This window comes from Hemiscyllium ocellatum, chromosome 7 (assembly GCF_020745735.1).
Source record: "Hemiscyllium ocellatum isolate sHemOce1 chromosome 7, sHemOce1.pat.X.cur, whole genome shotgun sequence".
Classification (NCBI taxonomy): Eukaryota; Metazoa; Chordata; class Chondrichthyes; order Orectolobiformes; family Hemiscylliidae; genus Hemiscyllium; species Hemiscyllium ocellatum.
This window is the reverse complement of record NC_083407.1, coordinates 115,581,453-115,602,384: the sequence shown is the minus strand read 5'-3', so window position 1 is coordinate 115,602,384 and position 20,932 is coordinate 115,581,453. Positions and strand designations below refer to the sequence as shown.

Here is a 20,932-nt window from a genome sequence, read left to right as displayed (position 1 = left end):
ACTATGATTACTACTATCACAATAAGCTAAATGGCCTTGGCATGGGCCAAAACTTTTCTATGGTTCGACGGTGTAGACAGATACAAATGATTTGTGTACATTCTCTGCCATTCCCTTGTTTCTCATCATGAATTCCCTTGTCTAATCCTCAAAAGGGACCAAAGATCCCTTTATGTATTTACTTCTTTATCATAAAGAGTCCTACAGCACGTAAACAGACCCTTCAGTTCAACAATCCAAACTGATCATAATCCCAAACTAAACTAGCCCCACCTGCCTGCACCTGGCCCATATCCCTCCAAACCTCTCTTATTCATGTATTTATTCAAATGTATTTTAAATATTGTAACTGTACCTGCATCCACCACTTCCTCTGGAAGTTCATTCCGCACACGAACCATTCCGTGTCAAAAAAGGTGCTCCTCATGTCCTTTTTAATTCTTTATTCTCACATCTTAAAAGTATGCCCCCTTGGCTTGAAATCCCCCACCCTAGGGAAAAGACATCTGCCATTCACCTTAGCTGTACCCTTCATGATTTAAAAAGAACTCTTTCAGGTCACCCCTCAACCTCCTATGCTCCAATGAAAAAAGACCCAGACTGTTCAGTCTCTCCCGATACTCAAATCTTCCATTCCTGGCTACACTCTGGTAAATCCTTTCTGAATCCTCTCCAGCTGGATAATATCCTTCTTATAGCAGCAAGGCAACCAGAACTGGACGGTGCACTGCAGAAGAGGCCTCACCAACGTCATGAACAACCTCAGCTTCTGTTGTCCTGCATCTCCTTACTAATTTTCTCCGCCATTCAAATTTCTAACACATTTAACACAAGTTAGACAAAGGAGGGCCAGTAGATTTGGATTTCCAGGTGGCCTTTGACAAGGTGCTGCACAGGAAGCTGCTAAATAAAATAAGAGCCGTGGTGTTAGGGCCAAGGTTCTGGCATGGTTAGATCACCGGCTGACTGGCAGAAAGCAGAGGACAAAGGGGGTCTTTATCAAGGTGGCACTAATGGAATTTTGCAATGTCCATGTTGGGACCACAACTGTTCACATCATACAATAACAACCTGGGTGAAGGAACGGAGGGCATTGTTGCTACGTTTGTTGATAACACAAAGAGAGGCAGAGGGACAAGGCGGCACGGTGGCTCAGTGGTTAGCACTGCTGCCTCACAGCGCCAGGGTCCCGGGTTCGATTCCTGCCTCAGTCGACTGTCTGTGCAGGTTTTCTCCGGGTGAGGAAACACCTCTGGGTGCTCCAGTTTCCTCCCACAATCCAAAAATATGCAGGTTGGGTGAACTGTCCATAGTAGGGTAATGGATCTGGGTGGGTTACTGGTCACACGGTCAGTGTGGACTTGTTGGGCCAATGGGCCTGTTTCCATAATGTAGGGAATCTAATCTAATCTAATCCAAGTGTTGAGGAAGCGGCCAGAGTGACTTGGCTAGATGAGTGGGCAAAGAAGTGGCATTTGGAATACCAATATGTCAAAGTGTGAGGTTATACACTTTGGTGGGAAGAGTCGAGGCGTAGACTCTAAAAAGGGGAAAGGCTTCAGAAATCTGAAGAACAGAGGGACTTGGGAGTCCTAGTTCCAGATACTCTGGAGGTTAACGTGCAGGTTCAGTTGGTAGTTAGGAAGGAAATGTAATGTTTGCATTCATCTCAAGAGGGTTGGAACAGAAAAGCAGAAATGTATTACCAAAGCTGTATAATGCTCTTGACAGACTGCATTTGGAATACTGTGATCAGTTTTGGGCCCCGTATCTAAGGAAGGATTTTCTGGGGTTGGAGGGTATCCAACGAAGTTTCCAAGAATGATCCTATGGATGAAGTGCTTGTCATATGAGGAGTAGCTGAACATGCAGAGTCTGAACTGAATGGAATCTAGAAGGGTGACGAGGATCTGACTAAAACTTGCAAAATACTGAGAGGCCTGGATAGAGTGGACATGGAGACGATTTTTCCACTAAGAGGAGAGACTAGAACCTGAAGAGACAGCCTCAGTGAAAGAACGACTCTTTTGAACTCAAAAGAGGATAAATCTCATTAGCCAGTGGTGATTCACTGCTGCATTAGGCTGTGGAGCTAAGTTACGAGTGCATTTAAGACAGACATATATAAGTTCTTGATTGTTAAGGGAATCAAGGGCTATGGGCAAAAGCAGGAAAATGGAACGGAGAAACATTTCGGCCATGATTGAATGTTGGAACCAGACTCAATGGACCAATTGGCCTAATCCTGCCTTTACATCTTATGGTCTTTTTGACTTGCTCCAACCTTAACTTCCTCAGTGAAACACGGGATTGTACACTTTTGTCATACGATCCTTCGTTCTCCATGGAATTACTTACCAGGATTGCTTCATAACAAGCCAGATCAGCAGGATGCAAAGGCAGAGCCTCTAATGTGTGGGACAGAACGAATAAAGCTGGTGATGGCTGAACACAGCAACTGGGGTGCACAACAATGAGCGCACAGAGGAAGATCCCCAGAGCACCCATGTTTTGCCGGAGATGCACAGGTGAGCAAGCAGGATGCCAATATCTTTGGAGGTTTCCCAAACAGCTTTCAGAATAGCTGTGAGACATTCCTTGAACTTTTCACACCAGTTTTCACATCACCACTCTCTTGGCCCTTCTGACTGGGTGTGTTCCACAGCTCAATGCACATAACTGCATGTTCCAATCATTCTGGGCATTTACCTGTTGTGTTTGGTTAACTCTTTCTCCAGCGTCACTATTTGCTTCAGTCTGTACAAGAACCATTTGTCAATAGCAGTCAGGTCATAAATTTCATCCACTGAGATCCCGCTGTGTAAGGCCTGCAGGGAAAGGAGTATCAGCAACAGCTCGTGAGAATCTCCTGGGAGGTCCACACACAAAATACCACACAAACCAACGCTATCCCCAAGGAACCGAATGAGGCTTCTCGCAGGTAAATCTACATTCAGAAAGTGGGACTCTTTTAAAAGTAGTATAGTGAGAATTCAGGTCCAGCATGCTCATTTAAGAGTGAATGGCAAGGGCAGTAAGTACAGTCCGTCAATGGTTATTGTGAGTTTGATACAGGAAGAGAAAGAAAAGGAAAATATGTCAGGTACAGAACACTAAAAACAGGAGAGGGTCATCAAAATTACAGAGTGTAGGCTATTGCTTTTAAAAGAAAGAAGGAAGGCAAAGGAGGGCCAAGGAATATCTTTGGCAAAAGGAATCAAGGAAAACCCCAACGCTTTTTATGAACACATTAAGAGAACTCTGCAAGAAGCTAGAGAAGTGACTGCTGGTCTGTTTGCTGAGATATTTATATCATTAATCACCACAGTTGAGGTTCCAGAAGACTAGAGGTTGGCTAAGGTGGTGCCATTTTTAAAGAAAGGGCGTAAGCAAAATCCAGGGAACTATACACCAGTGACCCTGACATCAGTGGTGGGCATCAATGTTGGAAAGTGGGACTCAGAGGGACAGGAGTTACATGTACTTAGAAAGGCAAGGACTGATTAGGGATAGTCAACATGGCTTTGTGTGTGGGAAATAGTGTCTCAATAACTTGAATGAGTTTTTTGAAGAAGTAACAAAAGACTATTGATGAAGGCAGAGCAGTGGACATGATCTGCATGAAGTTGTGCGTGGAGTCAGAGGAGATAAGATAAGCACTAAATAAATATGTCATCAGTATTCACACTGGAAAAAGATGATATTGTCAAAGGGAATACTGAGATACGGACTATTAGACTAGACAGGATTGAGGTTCACAAAGAGGTGGTGTTAGCAATTCTGGAAAATGTGAAAATAGACAAGTCCCCTGGACCAGATGGGATTTATCCTAAGGTTCTCTGGGAAGCCAGGGAGGAGATTGCAGAGCCTTAGGCTTTGATCTTTATGTCTTCATTGTCTACAGGAATAGTGCCAGAAGACTGGAGGATAGCAAATGCTGCCCCCTTGTTCAAGAAGGGGATTAGAGACAACCCGGGTATTTATAGACCAGTGAGCCTTACTTCTGTTATGCGTAAAGGTTTGGAAAAGGTTATAAAAGATAGGATTTATCATCATCCAGAGAGGAATAAGTTAATTAGGGATAGTCAACATGGTTTTGTGAATGGTCGGTTATGCCTTACAAATCTTATTAAGTTCTTTGAGCATAGGAGAAAGTGACAACTGCAGATGCTGGAGATCAGGGTTGAGAGGGAAAAATCAATGTTTCGGCAATGAAGGGCTTATGGCCGAAATGTTGATTCTCCTGCTCCTCGGATGCTGCCTGACCTGTTGTGCTTTTCCAGCAGCACACACTCAACCCTATTGCACATAATACACAGGCATGGGATTGAGTTACTAGTGGTGTCTGTTTTGGAGCCACTGTTGTTTGTCATTATTTATAAATGTCCTAGCGGAGGGCGTAGAAGGATGAGTTAGTAAATTTGCAGATGACACGAAGGTTGGTGGAGCTGTGGATAGTGCTGAAGGATGTTGAAGGTTACAGAGGGACAGAGATAAGCTGCAGAGCTGGGCTGAGAGGTGGTAAATGCAGAAAGTGTAAGAAACAACACAAATAAAGAGTACTGGGTTAATGGTAAGATTCTTGGCAGTGTAGATGAGCAGAAAGATCTCAGTGTCCATGTACATAGTTCCCTGAAAGTTACCACCCAGGTTGATAGGGTTGTTATTAGATTAGATTAGATTACTTACAATGTGGAAACAGGCCCTTCGGCCCAACAAGTCCACACCGACCCGTTGAAGCGCAACCCACCCATACCCCTATATTTACCCCTTTACCTAACACTACGGGCAATTTAGCATGGCCAATCCACCTAACCTGCACATTTTTGGATTGTGGGAGGAAACCGGAGCACCTGGAGGAAACCCATGGGGAGAATGTGCAAACTCCACACAATCAGTCGTCTGAGTCAGAAATTGAACCGGGGTCTCAGGCACTTGTGAGGCAGCAGTGCTAACCACTGTGCCACCGTGCCGCCCAGAGGGATTGAGTTTTGGAGCCATGAGGTCATATTGCAGCTGTACAAAACTACAGTGCGGCCACACTTGGGAGTATTGCATAAAGTTCTCGATACCACATTATAGGAAAGATGTGGAAACGTTGGAAAGGAGTCAGAGGAGATTTTCTAGGATGCTGCCTGGTATGGAGGGAAGGTCTTGTGAGGAAAGGCTGAAGGACTGGAGGGCTGTTTTTGTTAGAGAAGAAGGTTAAGAGGTAAATTAATTGAGACGTATGAGATAATTAAAGGATTAGATAGGGTGGACGGTGAGAGCCTTTTTTCTCGGATGGCAATGGCTAACATGAGGGGACATAGCTTTAAACTGAGGGGTGACAGATATAAGACAGATATCAGAGGTGGTTTCTTTACTCAGGGAGATAGTAAGGCCATGGAACATCCCTCCCTGCAACCGTAGTAGACTCACCGATGTTAAGGGCAATTAAATGATCATTGGATAAATATATGGATGAAAATGGTATAACATAGGATAGATAGGCTTCAGATTGATTCCACAGGTTGGCGCAACATCAAGGGATGATGGGCCTATATAGCACTGTAATGTTCTGTGTTCACCCTAAACCTATGCTCTCTAGTTCTAGGCTCCCCCACCTCAGGGAAAAATCTTTGTTTATTTCCTCTATCTATTCCCCTCATGATTTTCTACAACATTGCTAAAATCACCCACACCAGACAACGTCTTGATAACATCTAAGGAGCAGGAGAATCGATGTTTCAGGCATAAGTCCTTCCTGACCTGCTGTGCTTTTCCAGCACCATACTCTCAACTCTGATCTCCAGCCCTCACTTTCTCCTAACATTTTGATAAACCTTTTCTGTACCCTCTCCAAATGATCCACATCCTTCTGGTAGTATGGTAAACAGAACTGCATGCAATAATCCAAGAGTGGCTTAACTAAAGTCCTATAAAGATGCAGTGTACCTCAATGTCCCTTCCAATGAAGGCAACCATACCATAGGCCTTTTTCACTAATCTATTTGCACTGCTGCCTTCAATGATCTGTGAACTTGCACACCAAGATCCCTCTGCATTATCAATACTCTTAAGAGCTTTGCCATTCGCTGTCTAACTTCAACCTATACTTGACCTTTCAAAATGCACATTATTGGGCATAAATGTGTACAAATCCCCAGGGGCCTGATATATCCCAGACTGCAAATGAAAGGTCAGGAAACAGACAGATGGGACCCTGGCTAATATACAGGAGGAACCTCGATTAACCGCACATCAATTATCCAAATTTCGGATTATCCGAACAAGACCTCAAGATTCCATGAAAACATTACATCAAAGAGGTAAGTGAATTCAGACTCCTGTACTGAAGAACATGTGAAAACACAGGAAAAAACAAAGAAACACAATCAATTCAAGCAACAGCATCTGGATTTTCTTTTCTACGTAAGGGTTAGTTACACAGCTCTTTGAAAAACTAAATGCTTTATTCCCGTCACTTTACGTGCGGAGTTGAAATGCCCATCAGCCATGATTAAATGGCGGAGTGGACTCGATGGGCCAAAGGCCTTACCTCCACTCCTATGTCTTATGGTTACCGGGCCGTTCGTGGAATAAAAAAAAGCAGAGAAAGGAAACACATGCGCGAGGTGGTGCTTCTGTCTTTTTATCGGGAGACTGACAAATGCTCTTATGATTGTAGAAGCTGTTCGGGACCTTGCTTAATGCTGGGATTTCATGTACTAATGTGATGGTAAGGGTTTAGTCCTTCTCAGTTTAACCAGCACTTTGCAGAATTCAAAGATTAGTTTGCTTAAACAGCAGACTCATCAGATTTATAGATTTAAACAAACAGCGTTAGATCAGTATGGCTCCCTTGTTTAAGGTCAAATCGATTATCCGAACAAAATACTGCTCACCCGACTCATTTGTATGTTCGAGGTTCCTTTGTATTTAATACTTTGCTAGTCATTGGTGAAGGGCCAGATGGCTGGATTATATCTATTATGATTTCTTTGTTCAAGAAGCGCAGCAGAAATAGGCCAGGTAATTACAAAGCCAGTTACGTCTGAAGTCAGTGGTAGGGAAATTATTGGAAAAAATTTCGAAGGAAAGGATTAATCAACACTTGGAAAAAACTGATCAGGGATAGTCAGCACATATTTGTTAAAGGGTGATTCTGTCTGATAAATTAAGATTGAGTTTTTTTTTAAAAGAAGGTGAATAAATATAGTGACGCTGGTTATGCAGTTGATGTGGCTTATGTGGACTTCAGTACGGCCTTTGACATGGTCCCACATAATAGGCTTGTCCAAATGATTAGAGTCTATGGGATCCACGGTGGCACAGTGATTAGCACTGCTGCCTCACAGCGCCAGAGACCAGGGTTCAATTCCCGCCTCAGGCAACTGTCTGTGTGGAGTTTGCACATTCTCCGGGTGCTCCGGTTTCCTCCCACAGTCCAAAAAAATGTGCAGGTTAGGTGAATTGACCATGCAAAATTGCCCATATAGTGTTAGGTGTAGGGGAATGGGTCTGGGTGGGTCTTCGGAGGGTTGGTGTGGACTTGTTGGGCCGGAGGGTCTGTTGCCACACTGTAAGTAATCTAATCTAATCCAAAAACATTTGGCAGAATGGACCCAAAAACTGGCTTGCTAAGATCAGGCAAAGGGTCTTGGCAGAGAGTTGTTTTTGTGATTGGAAGACTGTAATCAGCAGTGTACAACAGGATTGGTGCTGGGATCCTTACTGCTCATTATGTACATTATTGACCTGGATGTGAATGTAAAAGGTACACTTACTCAGTTTGTTTCTGAGCTGAAAATTAGTCGTGTTGTTGAAAGTGAGGAGGATAATCTCAGGCTACAGTCTGATATAGATCAGCTAGTAAATTGGGCAGAACAATGGCAGATGGAATTCAATCCTGCTAAATGTGAGGTGATGAACTTTGGAAGGTCTAATCATGCATACATTGAATGGTACGTCCCTAAGGAGTACTGAAGAACAAAGGGACCTGAGAGTGTACAAGTCCATCGATCCCTACCAACACAGATAGACAGGGTGGTGAAGAAGGTAAATGGGATGTTCGCCTTCATCAGATGAGGAATAGAATATAGGCGCAAAGAAATCATATTTCAATTTTATAAAACATTGGTTAGGCCACAGATGGAATACTGTGCGCAGTTCTGGTCACCATGCTATTGGAAGGATGTGATAGCACTGGAGAGGATGCAGTGGAAGTTCACAGAACGCAGAACTATACAGCACAGGAACAGGCCCTTGGGTCCACGGTGTTATGCCAAATTAAACTAATCCCTCCTGCCTGCCATTGGGCCATATAACTCCATGTTTATGTACTTATCTAAAAAGTTCCTTTATCGTATCAGCCTCCACCACCACTCTGGCAGCACATTCCACACACAGTTTTTTTAAAAAAAAACTTGCCCCTCAGATCTCCTTTGAACTTTCCCATCTCCCTTGAAATCCATGCCCCTAGTTTTAGGCATTTCAACTCTGGGTAAAAAAAAAGATGCTGGCCATCAACCCTCTCTACGCATCTCATAATTTCATAGACTGCTATCTCCCCTCAGCTTCCACCACTCCAGAGAAAACAATGTGTTTTTCTAGCCTCTCCTTACAGTTCATACCACCTAATCCAGGCAGCATCCTGGTAAACATCTTCTGCACCCCCCCCAAAGCCTCCACATCCTTCCTGCATAGCAATATTATGACGACGCGATCTGGGATGAAAAGCTTCAGCTATGAGGAGACACTTGGAGCAGAAGAGACTGAAGGGAGATCCAATTGCATATACAAAATTATGAGACTAATTAACAGAGTAGATCGTGAAAATATTTTCCCCATCGCAGATATGTCTAACACCAGAGAGCAAACATTTAAAGTGAGAATTATGCAGCAGATTAGAGGAGTTCTAAGGAAAAAGAAAAAAGGTCACCCAGAGAGAGTGGTAGAAATATGGAACGGTGGGAGGGTGGTGGAGGCAGTTACTCGCACAACATTTAAGTATTTTGATAAGCACTTAAAATACCTGGGCACTGTAGGATATGGACGAAGTGCAATTTAGTAGTTGTTGCTTGGCACAGACAGAATGGGCTGAAAGGCCCATTTCTGAGCTGTATGACTCTAAGAAAAAGAATGGGGAGCAAGTGGGGGAGTAGGTAGGGGAGCTGGTGCAGGAACAGGAACAGGTAGACTATAGAGGGAGTGGGAGTGTGTGTTCTGGAACAGAAACATGAGTAAAAAGAGTGAAGAGAAAGCAGGAACATAATTGGAGAATGGGAGAACACATAATAACAGAAACAGAGGAGAATAGAGAGTGGGAAAGAGAGCAGGAACAGAACCAGGAGGAGTAAACAGAGTGGGAGTGTATGTTCTGGAACAGAATCGGGGGGGGGGGGGGGGGGGGGGGGGGGGGAGTACAGAGAATGGCAGTGAATGGGAAAGGTACTGGAACAGAAACATGGAGGGTATAGAAAGTGGCAGAGCATGCAAGACAGAAGGCCAATGGATGGGCAGTGGAAGTTATTTAAACAGATTTTGCATAATTCTCAGCAAAAAATTTATTCTGGTCAAAAAGATGGACTCTATGAGAAGGATGAAGCACCCCTGGTTAATAAAAGAGGTCAAGAAGAGTATCTAACTAAAAACTAAGGCATACAAAATGACAACTAGCAGTAATCTAGAAGTTTGGGAATACTGGAGGAATCCGCAGTCAATGACTAAAAAGCAAATGAAGAGGGAGAAAATTGATTATAAAAGCAAGTTATCACGAAATATTAAAACATGCAGTAACAGGTTCTACTGTGGCAGCCTTGGAAAATACACAAAGAAATGGCAAATAACTTAAAGTTATATTTGGCATCAGTCTTCACAGTGGAAGACACCATAAATATCTCAAAAGATAACAGATAAGGAACGTACTAAAGGGAGGAACTATTTTGGAACAATCTCTATCACAAGGGACAAAGTATTTGCCAAATTAGCAGGACTGAAGGCAGATAAGTCACCAAGATCTGACAGTCTGCACCCAAGAAATTTAAAGAAATTGGCAGGGAGGTGGAAGCACAGGCATTGGTTGAAGTATTCCAGAAATCACTGGTTTCTGGGAGCATTCCAGCAGGTTGTAAAAGTGCTAATGTGATACGTCTGTTCAAGAAGGGAAAGAGACAGAAAGCAAGAAATTGTAGGCAATTAGTCTAAAATCAATTGCTGAGAAATTGTTAGGGTCCAGTATTAAGGAAGGAAAAAAACAGGACATTTAGGAAAGCTTCACACAATCACACAGAGTCAACACGGTTTTGTGAAAGGGAAATCACGCTTGACAATTTACAAGAGTTCTTTGAGGAGAGAACAAGCAGAGTCTGTAAAGAGGAACAGGTGGATGTAGTATGTTTGGATTTCCAGCAGGAATTCGAAAAAGGTACTGCATAAAAGATCAAGTTACGAGTTCATGGTTTTTGAATGGACAGAGGATCAATTAAGATACAAAAGATGGAGGGTCAGGATTAATGGGTATTTTTTCAGATTGGAAAGACATAATTAGTGGATTGCCACAAGGATCAGTCCTAGGGTTTCAATTATTTACTATCTATATCAATGACTTGGAGGAGGGAACAGCATCTACCGTATTCAAATTAGCTGACAATACAAAATAGTTCGGAAGGCATGTTCTGATGAGGACACAAGGAATCTGCAGGAGATTTGGATAGATTGAGGGAGTAGACAAATGGAGTTCAATGCAGGGAGGAGGCACTAAATACATCTGCAGTTAAAAAAACTTTTTTTTAAAATACAGCCCTGCTTCAGAATCATTACCACTCAACCGTGAAACTTAATAGGAGCCAAGGGGGAATGGGGGAATGAGAGACCTCCCCAAGGGAAGCAGCATTTGAGCACCTGACTCTGAGACAACACAGTTCTCGGGGGTCAATTAGGGGAGGAAAGCGAGTGCTGGCGTTGACAGTGAAAAATCACACGCCGAGGACCGAGCCCAGAACATCGAGAGAGAAATACCTGTCCGGGAAAGAATTCTGGGAGAGCTCCTGGAATCTACCAGTGGCTGTGTTCAGGGAGTGGTCATTACCTTTGCCAATGAGTAGATGCGGTGGATTGAGGGAACAGCCAGATCCTTCTGCAGGTCAAAGTCCTCAGACCAAAGTTTCTTCATTGGGAGCCGTGGCACAAAGCCTTCCACAGATGGGTGGCACATTCTCAAAGCCTTCTGGAAACTCTCTTCAAACGTGCGACCAATAGCCATTACCTGGAAACACAAATAAACAACTCAGAGGGGTGCAGTCTAAACGTCTAGGCCCAGTTTCAGAAAAGAGTTTGTTGTGCACACAGTCACAGACAAGAGTCATTCACTTCAACACCATCTTGAAACTGAAAACAAATTTGCTCTTAGAAACCAGACAACTACTTCAGAATTTCACTGGATGGTGAGTAGGAAATCAAAATTCAGTGTAACCTCCCCAGTTTGGAATTGCCTGAACTATAGAATCCTTAACCATAAATATGTGAGCCAAGAAACACTGCACCGGGAAACATTTGAAGCAAAAAATGGTGATAAAGCATCATAAAACACTGGCTGGTACCACAGCCTAATGCCTGCATCCCACCAATTTTTGATCCAGATCTTCCAATATCAAGATCAGAGTACGAAAGTACCAAAGCACTGCTTTTGGGAGTTGCTTGGGTCTGCTTAAAACATTGTCGTACAACTGTTTCTGATTTCTACATTGGACAGGTGACAGTAAGCTAACAGAGGCCATCAATTGATCTTTTTGCCAATACCCAGGACATGGGTCTCCAATCCCATCAGTCATAAACTCTTAAGAATTCCTTTCTTAAAACCTATCAGAATGTTTAATTTGCAGGATTTGTATTGTCTATATCTTCCATAACCTTTTCCACAGTAAATACTGATGCAAAATACTCATTTAGTATCTCCCCCATTTACTGTGTCTCCACACAAAGGCCACCTTGCTGATCTTTGAGGGGCCCTATTCTCTCCCTAATTACTCTTTTGTCCTTAATGTATTTGTAAAAACTCTTTGGATTCTCTTTAATTCTATTTGCCAAAGCTATCTCATGTCCCCATTTTGTCCTCCCGATTTCCCTCTTAAGTATACTCCTACTGTCTTTATACTCTTCTAAGGATTCCCTCGGTCTATCCTGTCTATACCTTACATTTGCTTCCTTCTTTTTCTTAACCAAACCCTCAATTTCTTTAGTCATCCAGCATTCCCTATACGTTCCAGCCTTCCCTTTCACTCTGACAGGAATATACTTTCTCTGGATTCTCGTTAACTTCTTTCTGAAGGCTTCCCATTTTCCAGCCATCCCTTTACCTGCGAACATCTGCCCCCAATCAGCTTTCGAAGGTTCTTGCCTAATACCGTCAAAATTGGCTTTCCTCCAATTTAGAACTTCAACTTTTAGATCTGGTCCATCCTTTTCCATCACTATTTTAAAACTAATAGAATTATGGTCGCTGGCCCCAAAGTGCTCCCCCACTGACACCTCAGTCACCTGCCCTGCCTTATTTCCCAAGAGTAGGTCAGGTTTTGCACCTTCTCTAGTAGGTACATCCACATACTGAATCAGAAAATTGTCTTGAACACACTTAACAAATTCCTCTCCATCTAAACCTTTAACAATATGGCAGTCCCAGTCTATGTTTGGAAAGTTAAAATCCCCTACCATAACTACCCCATTATTCTTACAGATAGCTGAGATCTCCTAACAAGTTTGTTTCTCAATTTCCCTCTGACTATTGGGGGGTCTATAATAGAATCCCAATAAGGTGATCATCCCTTTCTTATTTCTCAGTTCCATCCAAATAACTTCCCTGGATATATTTCCAGGAATATCCTCCCTCAGCACAGCTATAATGCTATCCCTTATCAAAAATGCCACTCCCCCTCCTCTCTTGCCTCCCTTTCTATCCTTCCTGTAGCATTTGTATCCTGGAACATTAAGCTGCCAATCCTGTCCATCCCTGAGCCATGTTTCTGTAATTGCTATGATATCCCAGTCCCATGTTCCTAACCATGCCCTGAGCTCATCTGCCTTCCCTGTTTGGTCCCTTGCATTGAAATAAATGCAGGTTATTTTATTAGTCCTACCTTGTCCCTGTCTGTTTGACTCACTTCTGTTCTCAGAGTAAAAAATGAAGTCTGCAGATGCTTGATTCCTGATGAAGGGCTTATGCTCGAAATGTCGAATTCTCTATTCCCGAGATGCTGCCTGGCCTGCTGTGCTTTGACCAGCAACACATTTGCAGCTCACTTCTGTTCTCAACTTGTACCAGTCACAGGGCATCAATGTGGACTTCACCATCTACTAATTTAAATCCTCCTGAGCAGCTCTAGCAAAACTCCCTGCCAGTATATTAGTACCCTTCCAATTTAGGTGCAATCTGTCCTTCTTGTACAGGTTATTTCTACCCCAAAAGAGATTCCAATGATCCAAAAATATGAATCCTTCTCCCATACACCAGCTCCTCAGCCATGCATTCATCTGCTCTATCCTCCTATTCCTGCCCTCACTAGCTCGTAGCACTGGGAGTAATCCAGGTATTACTACCCTTGAGGACCTCCTTATTAAATTTCTGCTTAACTCTCTGTAATCTCTCTTCAGAATCTCAACCTTTTCCCTTCCTATGTCATTGGTTCCAATGTGGACAATGACCTCTTGTTGGCCCCTCTTCCCCTAGAGAACATTCTGCACCCTCTCTGAGACATCCTTGATCCTGGCACCAGGGAAGCAACACACATTCTGATTTTTCTCTGCTGGCCACAGAAACGTCTGTCTGTACTTCGGACTAGAGAATCCCTGAACACAATTGATCTCTTGGAACCCGAAGTACCCCTCGTTGCATTACAGCCAGTCTCAATACCAGAAACTTGGCTGTTCCCCTGAGAATCCATTACCCTCTGCATTTTCCAAAAAAGCATACCTGTTTGAAATGGACATCTTGCAAAATGTCCATATTAAGGAAGACGAAGTGCTGGATGTCTTGAAATGCATAAAGGTGGAGGAATCCCCAGGACCTGACCAGGTGTACCCTAGAACTCTGTGAGAAACTAGGAAAGTGATTGCTTGGCCTCTTGCTGAGATATTTGTATCATCAATAGTCGTCACAGGTGAGGTGTCAGACAAAAGTGAGGACTGCAGATGCTGGAAACTAGAGATTAAATCAGAATGGTGCTGAAAAAGCACAGCAGGTCAGGCAGCATCCGAGGAGCAGGAAAATCAATGTTTCGAGCAAAAGCCCTTCATCAGGAATAGAGGGAGGAAGCCTCCTTGCAGAGCGCTTTGGGGAACATCCTCACCAATCAATCCCACCGTTCCATGGCCCAACATTTCAATTCCCCCTCCCACTCTGCCGAGGACATGCAGGTTCTGGGCCTCGTCCACTGCCGCTCCCTCACCACCCAACGCGTGGAGGAAAAACGCCTCATCTTCCGCCTCGGAACACTTCAACACCAGGACATCAATGTGGACTTCACCAGTTTCCTCATTTCACCACCCCCCCCCCCCCCCCCCCCCCCCACCTCAGTTCCAACCTTCCAGCTCAGCACCATCCTCATGACCTGTCCTACCTGCCAATCTCCCTTCCCACCTATCCGCTCCACCCTCCCCTCTGACCTATCACCTCCATCCCCACGCCCGTTCACCTATTGCACTCTTTGCTACCTTCTCCTCAGCCCCACCCGCTCCATTTATCTCTCCACCTTGGAGGCTTCTTGCTTCTATTCCTGATAAAGGGCTTTTGCCCGAAATGTCGATTTTCCTGCTCCTCAGATGCTGCCTGACCTGCTGTGCTTTTCCAGCACCATTCTGATCTAAACACAAGTGAGGTGTCAGAAGACTGGAGGTTGGCTAACGTGGTGCCACTGTTTAAGAAGGGTGGTAAGGACAAGCCAGGGAACTATAGACCAGTGAGCCTGACGGTGGTGGTGGGCAAGTTGTTGGATGGAATCCTGAGGGACAGGATGTACATGTATTTGGAAAGTCAAGGACTGATTAGGGATAGTCAACATGGCTTTGGGAGTGGGAAACATGTCTCACAAACTTGATTGAGTTTTTTGAAGAAGTAACAAAGAGGATTGATGACAGTAGAGCAGATGTGATCTATATGGACTTCAGTAAAGCGTTCGACAAGGTTCCCCATGGGAGGCTGGTTAGCAAGGTTAGATCTCACGGAATACAGGGAGAACTAGCTCAATTTGTATACAGAACTGGCTCAAAAGGTAGAAGACAGAAGGTGGTGTGGAAGGTCGTTTTCAGACTGGAGGCCTGTGACCAGTGGATTGCCACAAGGATCGGAGCTGGGCCCTCTACTTTTTATCATTTACATAAATGATTTGGATGCGAGCATAAGAGGTACAGTTAGTAAGTTTGCAGATGACACCAAAATTGGAGGTGTAGTGAACAGCGAAGAGAGTTACCTCGGATTACAACAGGATCTTAATCAGATGGGTCAATAGGCTGACAAGTGGCAGTTTAATTCAGATAAATGAGAGGTCCTGCATTTTGGGAAAACAAATCTTAGCAGGACTTATACACTTAATGGTAAGGTCCTAGGGAGTGTTGCTGAACAAAGAGACCTTGGAGTGCAGGTTCATAGCTCCTTGAGAGTCGAGTCGCAGGTAGATAGGATAGTGAAGAAGGTATTTGGTATGCTTTCCTTTATTGGTCAGTGCATTGAGTACATGAGTTGGGAGGTCATGTTGTGGCTGTACAGGACATTGGTTAGACCACTGTTGGAATATTGTGGGCAATTCTGGTCTCCTTCCTATCACAAAGATGTTGTAAAACTTGTAAGGGTTCAGAAAAGATTTACAAGGATGTGGAGGTTTTGGATGTAGGTTTGCTCACTGAGCTGCAAGATTCATTTCCAGACATTTTGTTATCCTACTAAGTAACATCTTCAGTGGGCCTCAGGTGAAGCAAAGCTGAAAATTCCTGCTTTTTATTTATATTGGGTTGGTGATGGTACTTCCTGTGGTGAAGTCACTTCCTGTCCCTTTTCTCAGGGGGTGGTAGATGGGGTCTTACTCGATGTGTTTGTTGACAGAGTTCCGGTTGGAATGCCTTGCTTCTAGGAATTCTCGTGCGTGTCTTTGTTTGGCTTGTCCTAGGATGGATGTTATCCCAGTCGAAGTGGTGTCCTCATCCGTTTGTGAGGATACTAGTGAGAGAGGGTCATGTCTTGTTGTGGCTAGTTGGTGTTCACATATCCTGGTGGCTAGTTTTCTGCCTGTTTGTCCAATGTAGTGTTTGTTACAGTCCTTGCACGGTATTTTGTAAATGACATTAGTTTTGCTCGTTGCCTGTATAGGGTCTTGCAAGTACATTAGCTGCTGTTTTAGTGTGTTGGTGGGTTTATGGGCTACCATGATGCCAAAGGGTCCGAGTAGTCTGGCAGTCATTTCCAAGATGTCTTTGATGTAGGGGAGAGTGGCTAGGGTTTCTGGACGTGTTTTGTCTGCTTGTTTAGGTTTGTTGTTGAGAAATCGCAAGACTGTGTTCAGTGGGTACCCATTCTTTTTGAATATACCGAATGGGTGATTTTTCTCTGCTCTGCGTAGTTTATCAAAACTCATAACAAGGATGTTGCCAAGGTTGGAGGATTTGAGCTATAGGGAGAGGCTGAACAGGCTGGGGCTGTTTTCCCTGGAGTGTCGGAGGCTGAGGAGTGACCTTATAGAGGTTTACAAAATTATGAGGGGCATAGATAGGATAAATAGACAAAGTCTTTTCCCTGGGGTCAGGGAGTCCAGAACTAGAGGGCATAGGTTTAGGGTGAGAGGGGAAAGATATAAAAGAGATCTAAGGGGCATCATTTTCACGCAGAGAGTGGTACGTGTATGGAATGAGCTGCCAGAGGATGTGGCGGAGGCTGGTACAATTGCAACATTTAAGAGGCATTTGGATGGGTATTTGAATAGGAAGGGTTTGGAGAGATATAGGCCGGGCGCTGGCAGGTGGGACTAGATGAGTTGGGATACCTGGTCGGCATGGACAGGTTGGACCGAAGGGTCTGTTTCCATGCTGTACATCTCTATGACTCTATAAACATATAGCAATGTTTGTGGCTTGCTCGTATGTCCCAGTCTCAGTAACAAAACGAACAATAACCCCTTAATTATGGGAAGGTGAGAGATCCTTACACACAGTTCAAAGATACAATGAATGGAATCAAGTTCCAGTGGGTCAGAACTGGCTGAGATTTGGTACAGGGCACAAATCACTCACCTCTCCAACACTCTTCATTGAACTACCAATCTCTCGCGAAGCTCCGTGGAAACGGTCCAGATCCCAACGCGGAATCTTGGTGACAATATAATCCAGACTTGGTTCAAAGCAGGCGGTGGTCTTCCCAGACACTGCATTCTTGATGTCAGGCAGGGGGATACCCAGTGCCAGTTTGGCAGCCACAAAGGCTAGGGGGTAGCTGCAGAGAGAAAAAGAGAGAAAGGAACCAAAGGCAATGAATGATCAGTGTGCACAAGGGCAGAAGAATTCTCGTTCCCAGGCAAGAGACCGCTCCAGATGCAGAGACAGGAAGAGATGCAAAACATTATGCAGGTTCCAATCACATCTCCTACTCCCTGCAGGCACTACACAGACAGCACACCTGTCCTTCTACCACTTGGTTTATTTTAAAAAGAAAACACGAATGCTGCCAAATGACCCACGTAAATGGGAGGGTCAACACTCCGGGCCTGGCAAAGCGATAAACCCATACTATCCCAGTTGCTCCCTAGGGGGCTGCCAACCCTACAGGAGCTGGTACTCAAGATTTGCTTGAGACACTCTGGAATGGTTAATTCACTCACGTCCTTTAGGGAAGGAAACTGCCATCTCCAACTGGCCAAGCCGACAAGTTACTCCAGACCCAAAGCAATGTGGTTGTCTCCCCTCTGGGCAGTAAGTAAATTAAAAAGTCTCAAGAACACCGAAAACTCCTAACTCCATTCCATTCAATTGCAATATGGCGAGACACCTTCACAGCTCTGCCCCATCAACTCAGTTTATGGTGGGAGGGGGAATGGCGAATCCAGCTGTAATCACCCACACTGCTCAGAGCATCAAGACCCAGCCTCTATCAGAGGCTAATGAGAAGCCACTGACACCAAAAATGCAAAACAAGGAGATTACAACCAGAGCAAAGCAGGCCCTGATGGGGGTGCAGGGATTTTAAAGGGGGCAGTGGTGTTTGGAGGGGCCAACAGTATAGAGGGGAAAGTGAGGTGACAAGGAGATAGCTTTCCCCTTGCGGGGGAAGTCTTGAAACAGGGGGTACAGTTTGGAAAGTTAGGTTTCCCATATAAGACAAATGAGTAGAGTTCTTACCTCAGAGATTTGTTATAGTTACAGGCCTTGACCTTCCAAGACATCAGACATGTGACTTTTTCTGTTTTAGTTCCACATTGGGATGTGGAACATTGCTGGATGGCCCAGTATTTATAGATTCTAAATTACCCTTGAGAAGGTGGTGATGAGTTACTTTCCTGAACTGCTGCAGTCCATGTCCAATAGGCAAACACTCAATGTCATTAGGGAGGGATTCAAGGATTCTGACTCAGTGCCAGTGAAGGAACAGCAATATGTTAACGGCAATATAAGTCATAATGTGGAGTGATTTCGAGGGGAACTTGCGAGTGGTGATGTTACATGTATCTGCTGCCCTTGTCCTTCTAGATAGAAATAGTCATGGGTATGGAGAGTGCTAACTGGTGAATTTCTGCAGTACATCTTGTAAATAGTAAACACGGCTGCTGCTGAGTATCGGTGGTGGAGGGATTGAACATATGGAAATGATGCCCAATCAAGTGGGCTCCTTTGGCCGTATGGTGTCAGTATTCAGTGTAGTTGGAGCTACTGCCATCTCGGCAAATGGAGTATTCCATCATACTCCTGACTTGTGCTGTGCAGATGGTGGACAGGCTTTTGGGAGTCAGGAGGTGAGTTACTTGTTGCAGAACTCCTCTGACCTGCTCTTGACATCACAGTATTTATACTCCAGTTTCTGATCAATAGAAATCCCCAAGATGTTGATTGTGAGAGATTCAGTGTGGTAATGTTGTTACACGTCAGGGAGCAGTGGTTAGATTCTAGTTCAAGATGGCCATTGTCTGGCATTAATATGACACAAACGTTACTTGCCACTTTTCAGCCCAAGCCTGGATATCCTCCAGGTCTTGCTGCATTTGGACATGGAGTGCTTCAACATCTGAGGAGAGGCGCTGAATATTTTACAAACATCAGTAAGCATCCTCTAATTCTGACCTTACGGAGGATGTCCTGGAACTGAGATGACTGACCTCACACAATCACAACCATCTGCCTATGCACCAGGAATGACTCCAACCAGCGGACAGGTTTCCCCTGATTCAAAGTTCTGGCAGGGCTTCTTGATGTCTCACTCAGTCAAATGTAGCTTTGATGTCAAGGGCTGTTACTCACACCTGACCTAAAGGCACCTGTCTGCATTTCAGTCACTCTATGTATTGACGGAGTCAATGCAGTGTGTATGTGTCTGATACACAGGAACATTAGTAAGAACCAAACACAGTCTATGTCTCTATGTCTGTGATATTACAGTTTTCTAAACAGATGGTGTTGTAAATAAACTTCAGATATCGGAATCAAGAACCACTTGACCATCTGATTTCTATGGATTTATTCAAAAAATGTGTGTTAATCTGTGGCACTCCTCCCCTCAGAGAGCAGAGGAGGCTCAGTCATTGAACAAATTTCAAATTTAAGAGAGACAGATTTTTGATTAACAATGAAGTCAAGGATTACAGACAGCACAGACACAAAAGTGAAATGGTTGCCATAACGCCATGTGTTATGGCAGTATAGGCTTGAGGGGCTGAACAACCAACTGCTGCTCTGAACCCTTCAGTTTTTGGCAAAGGGCCAAAGAGAGGGTGTTGAGAGTGTAAGACAGGCAGAGGTCTTGAGTGAGAAGACAGGGAAGTGAGGGTTGGAGTCGGGTTAATGTGTGTGTGTGTGTGTGTACACACATACAGGATAATTACTTGGAAAGTTGAATGTGCTGTGGCTGTGGCAATGGAATGCAGCACAGGTGCTTCAGCTCGAGTTACTGGGCTGTCACTCAGCCAGCAGGTCAAGTGGCATGAAGCTGTGCACTTTCTAAACACAGTTCCATGCTTACACTGTTTATTTCAAGCCTCTCCCTTCCCCCAGCCTTTCCCAAATCTAACCAGCTTTCAGCAAATCTCATTACATAATGAAATCGGTTTGTGAAAATGGGATTTGCATGAGATTAGTTTAGCTCCAGGTGGCAGACCACAAAGCTGGGACCAGCAGTGTCTTGCCTGGTAACTGGAAAACCCATGAATGACTGACAGTGAACACAAATTCAAGCCAGCACACATTCAGCATTCAAGTCCCCTCTGGCTGACCAGAAACTTCTCAAGTGTCACTAACAACAGGGCCTGCTTTCTTTGACTGGCAACCAAAGACTACATCAGAACTGCAGCAAGTACAAAGCAATGGTCACTCCAAAACAATAGCTGACAAAGGTGATCAAGGATACAGCAGCAGATGTTGCCTACATGGATTTTAGTCAGGTCAAGGTCCTCATGATAAGCTCATTCAGAAGATTAAGATGCATGATGATTTGGCCTCATGGATTCAGCACTGGCTTGCCCATGGAAATCAGAGATTAGTGGTGGAAGTGTTTTTTCCAGGCTGGAGGTCCATGACCAGTGATGGTACATAGTGATCTGTACTGGTGTTTGTGATATACAGGTCATTCTGGTACACCATATGTTTCATCAACGCAAACTGGCTATAACATGATTGACAAATTATGGACGCTCTTTGGATAACGCAAACTTTCTCCTGAACGGGTATAGTGATTTTCTATAGCGCAAGTTTGTAGAGGAACGCAATTGTC

At 44.2% G+C, this 20,932-nt stretch overlaps 1 protein-coding gene across 1 annotated transcript in view; it reads right to left on the bottom strand.

The window, feature by feature from the left end:
* The window catches only part of cps1 (carbamoyl-phosphate synthase 1, mitochondrial), a 183,387-nt gene that overhangs the window by 54,474 nt on the left and 107,981 nt on the right, over positions 1–20,932 (bottom strand). The window contains exons 19-21 of the mRNA XM_060827706.1: positions 17,254–17,452; positions 11,072–11,248; positions 2,710–2,828 (exon numbers count right to left, since the gene is read on the bottom strand). Of these exons, the coding sequence (XP_060683689.1) occupies positions 2,710–2,828; positions 11,072–11,248; positions 17,254–17,452 (495 nt within the window). The remainder of the gene's footprint in view (positions 1–2,709; positions 2,829–11,071; positions 11,249–17,253; positions 17,453–20,932) is intronic.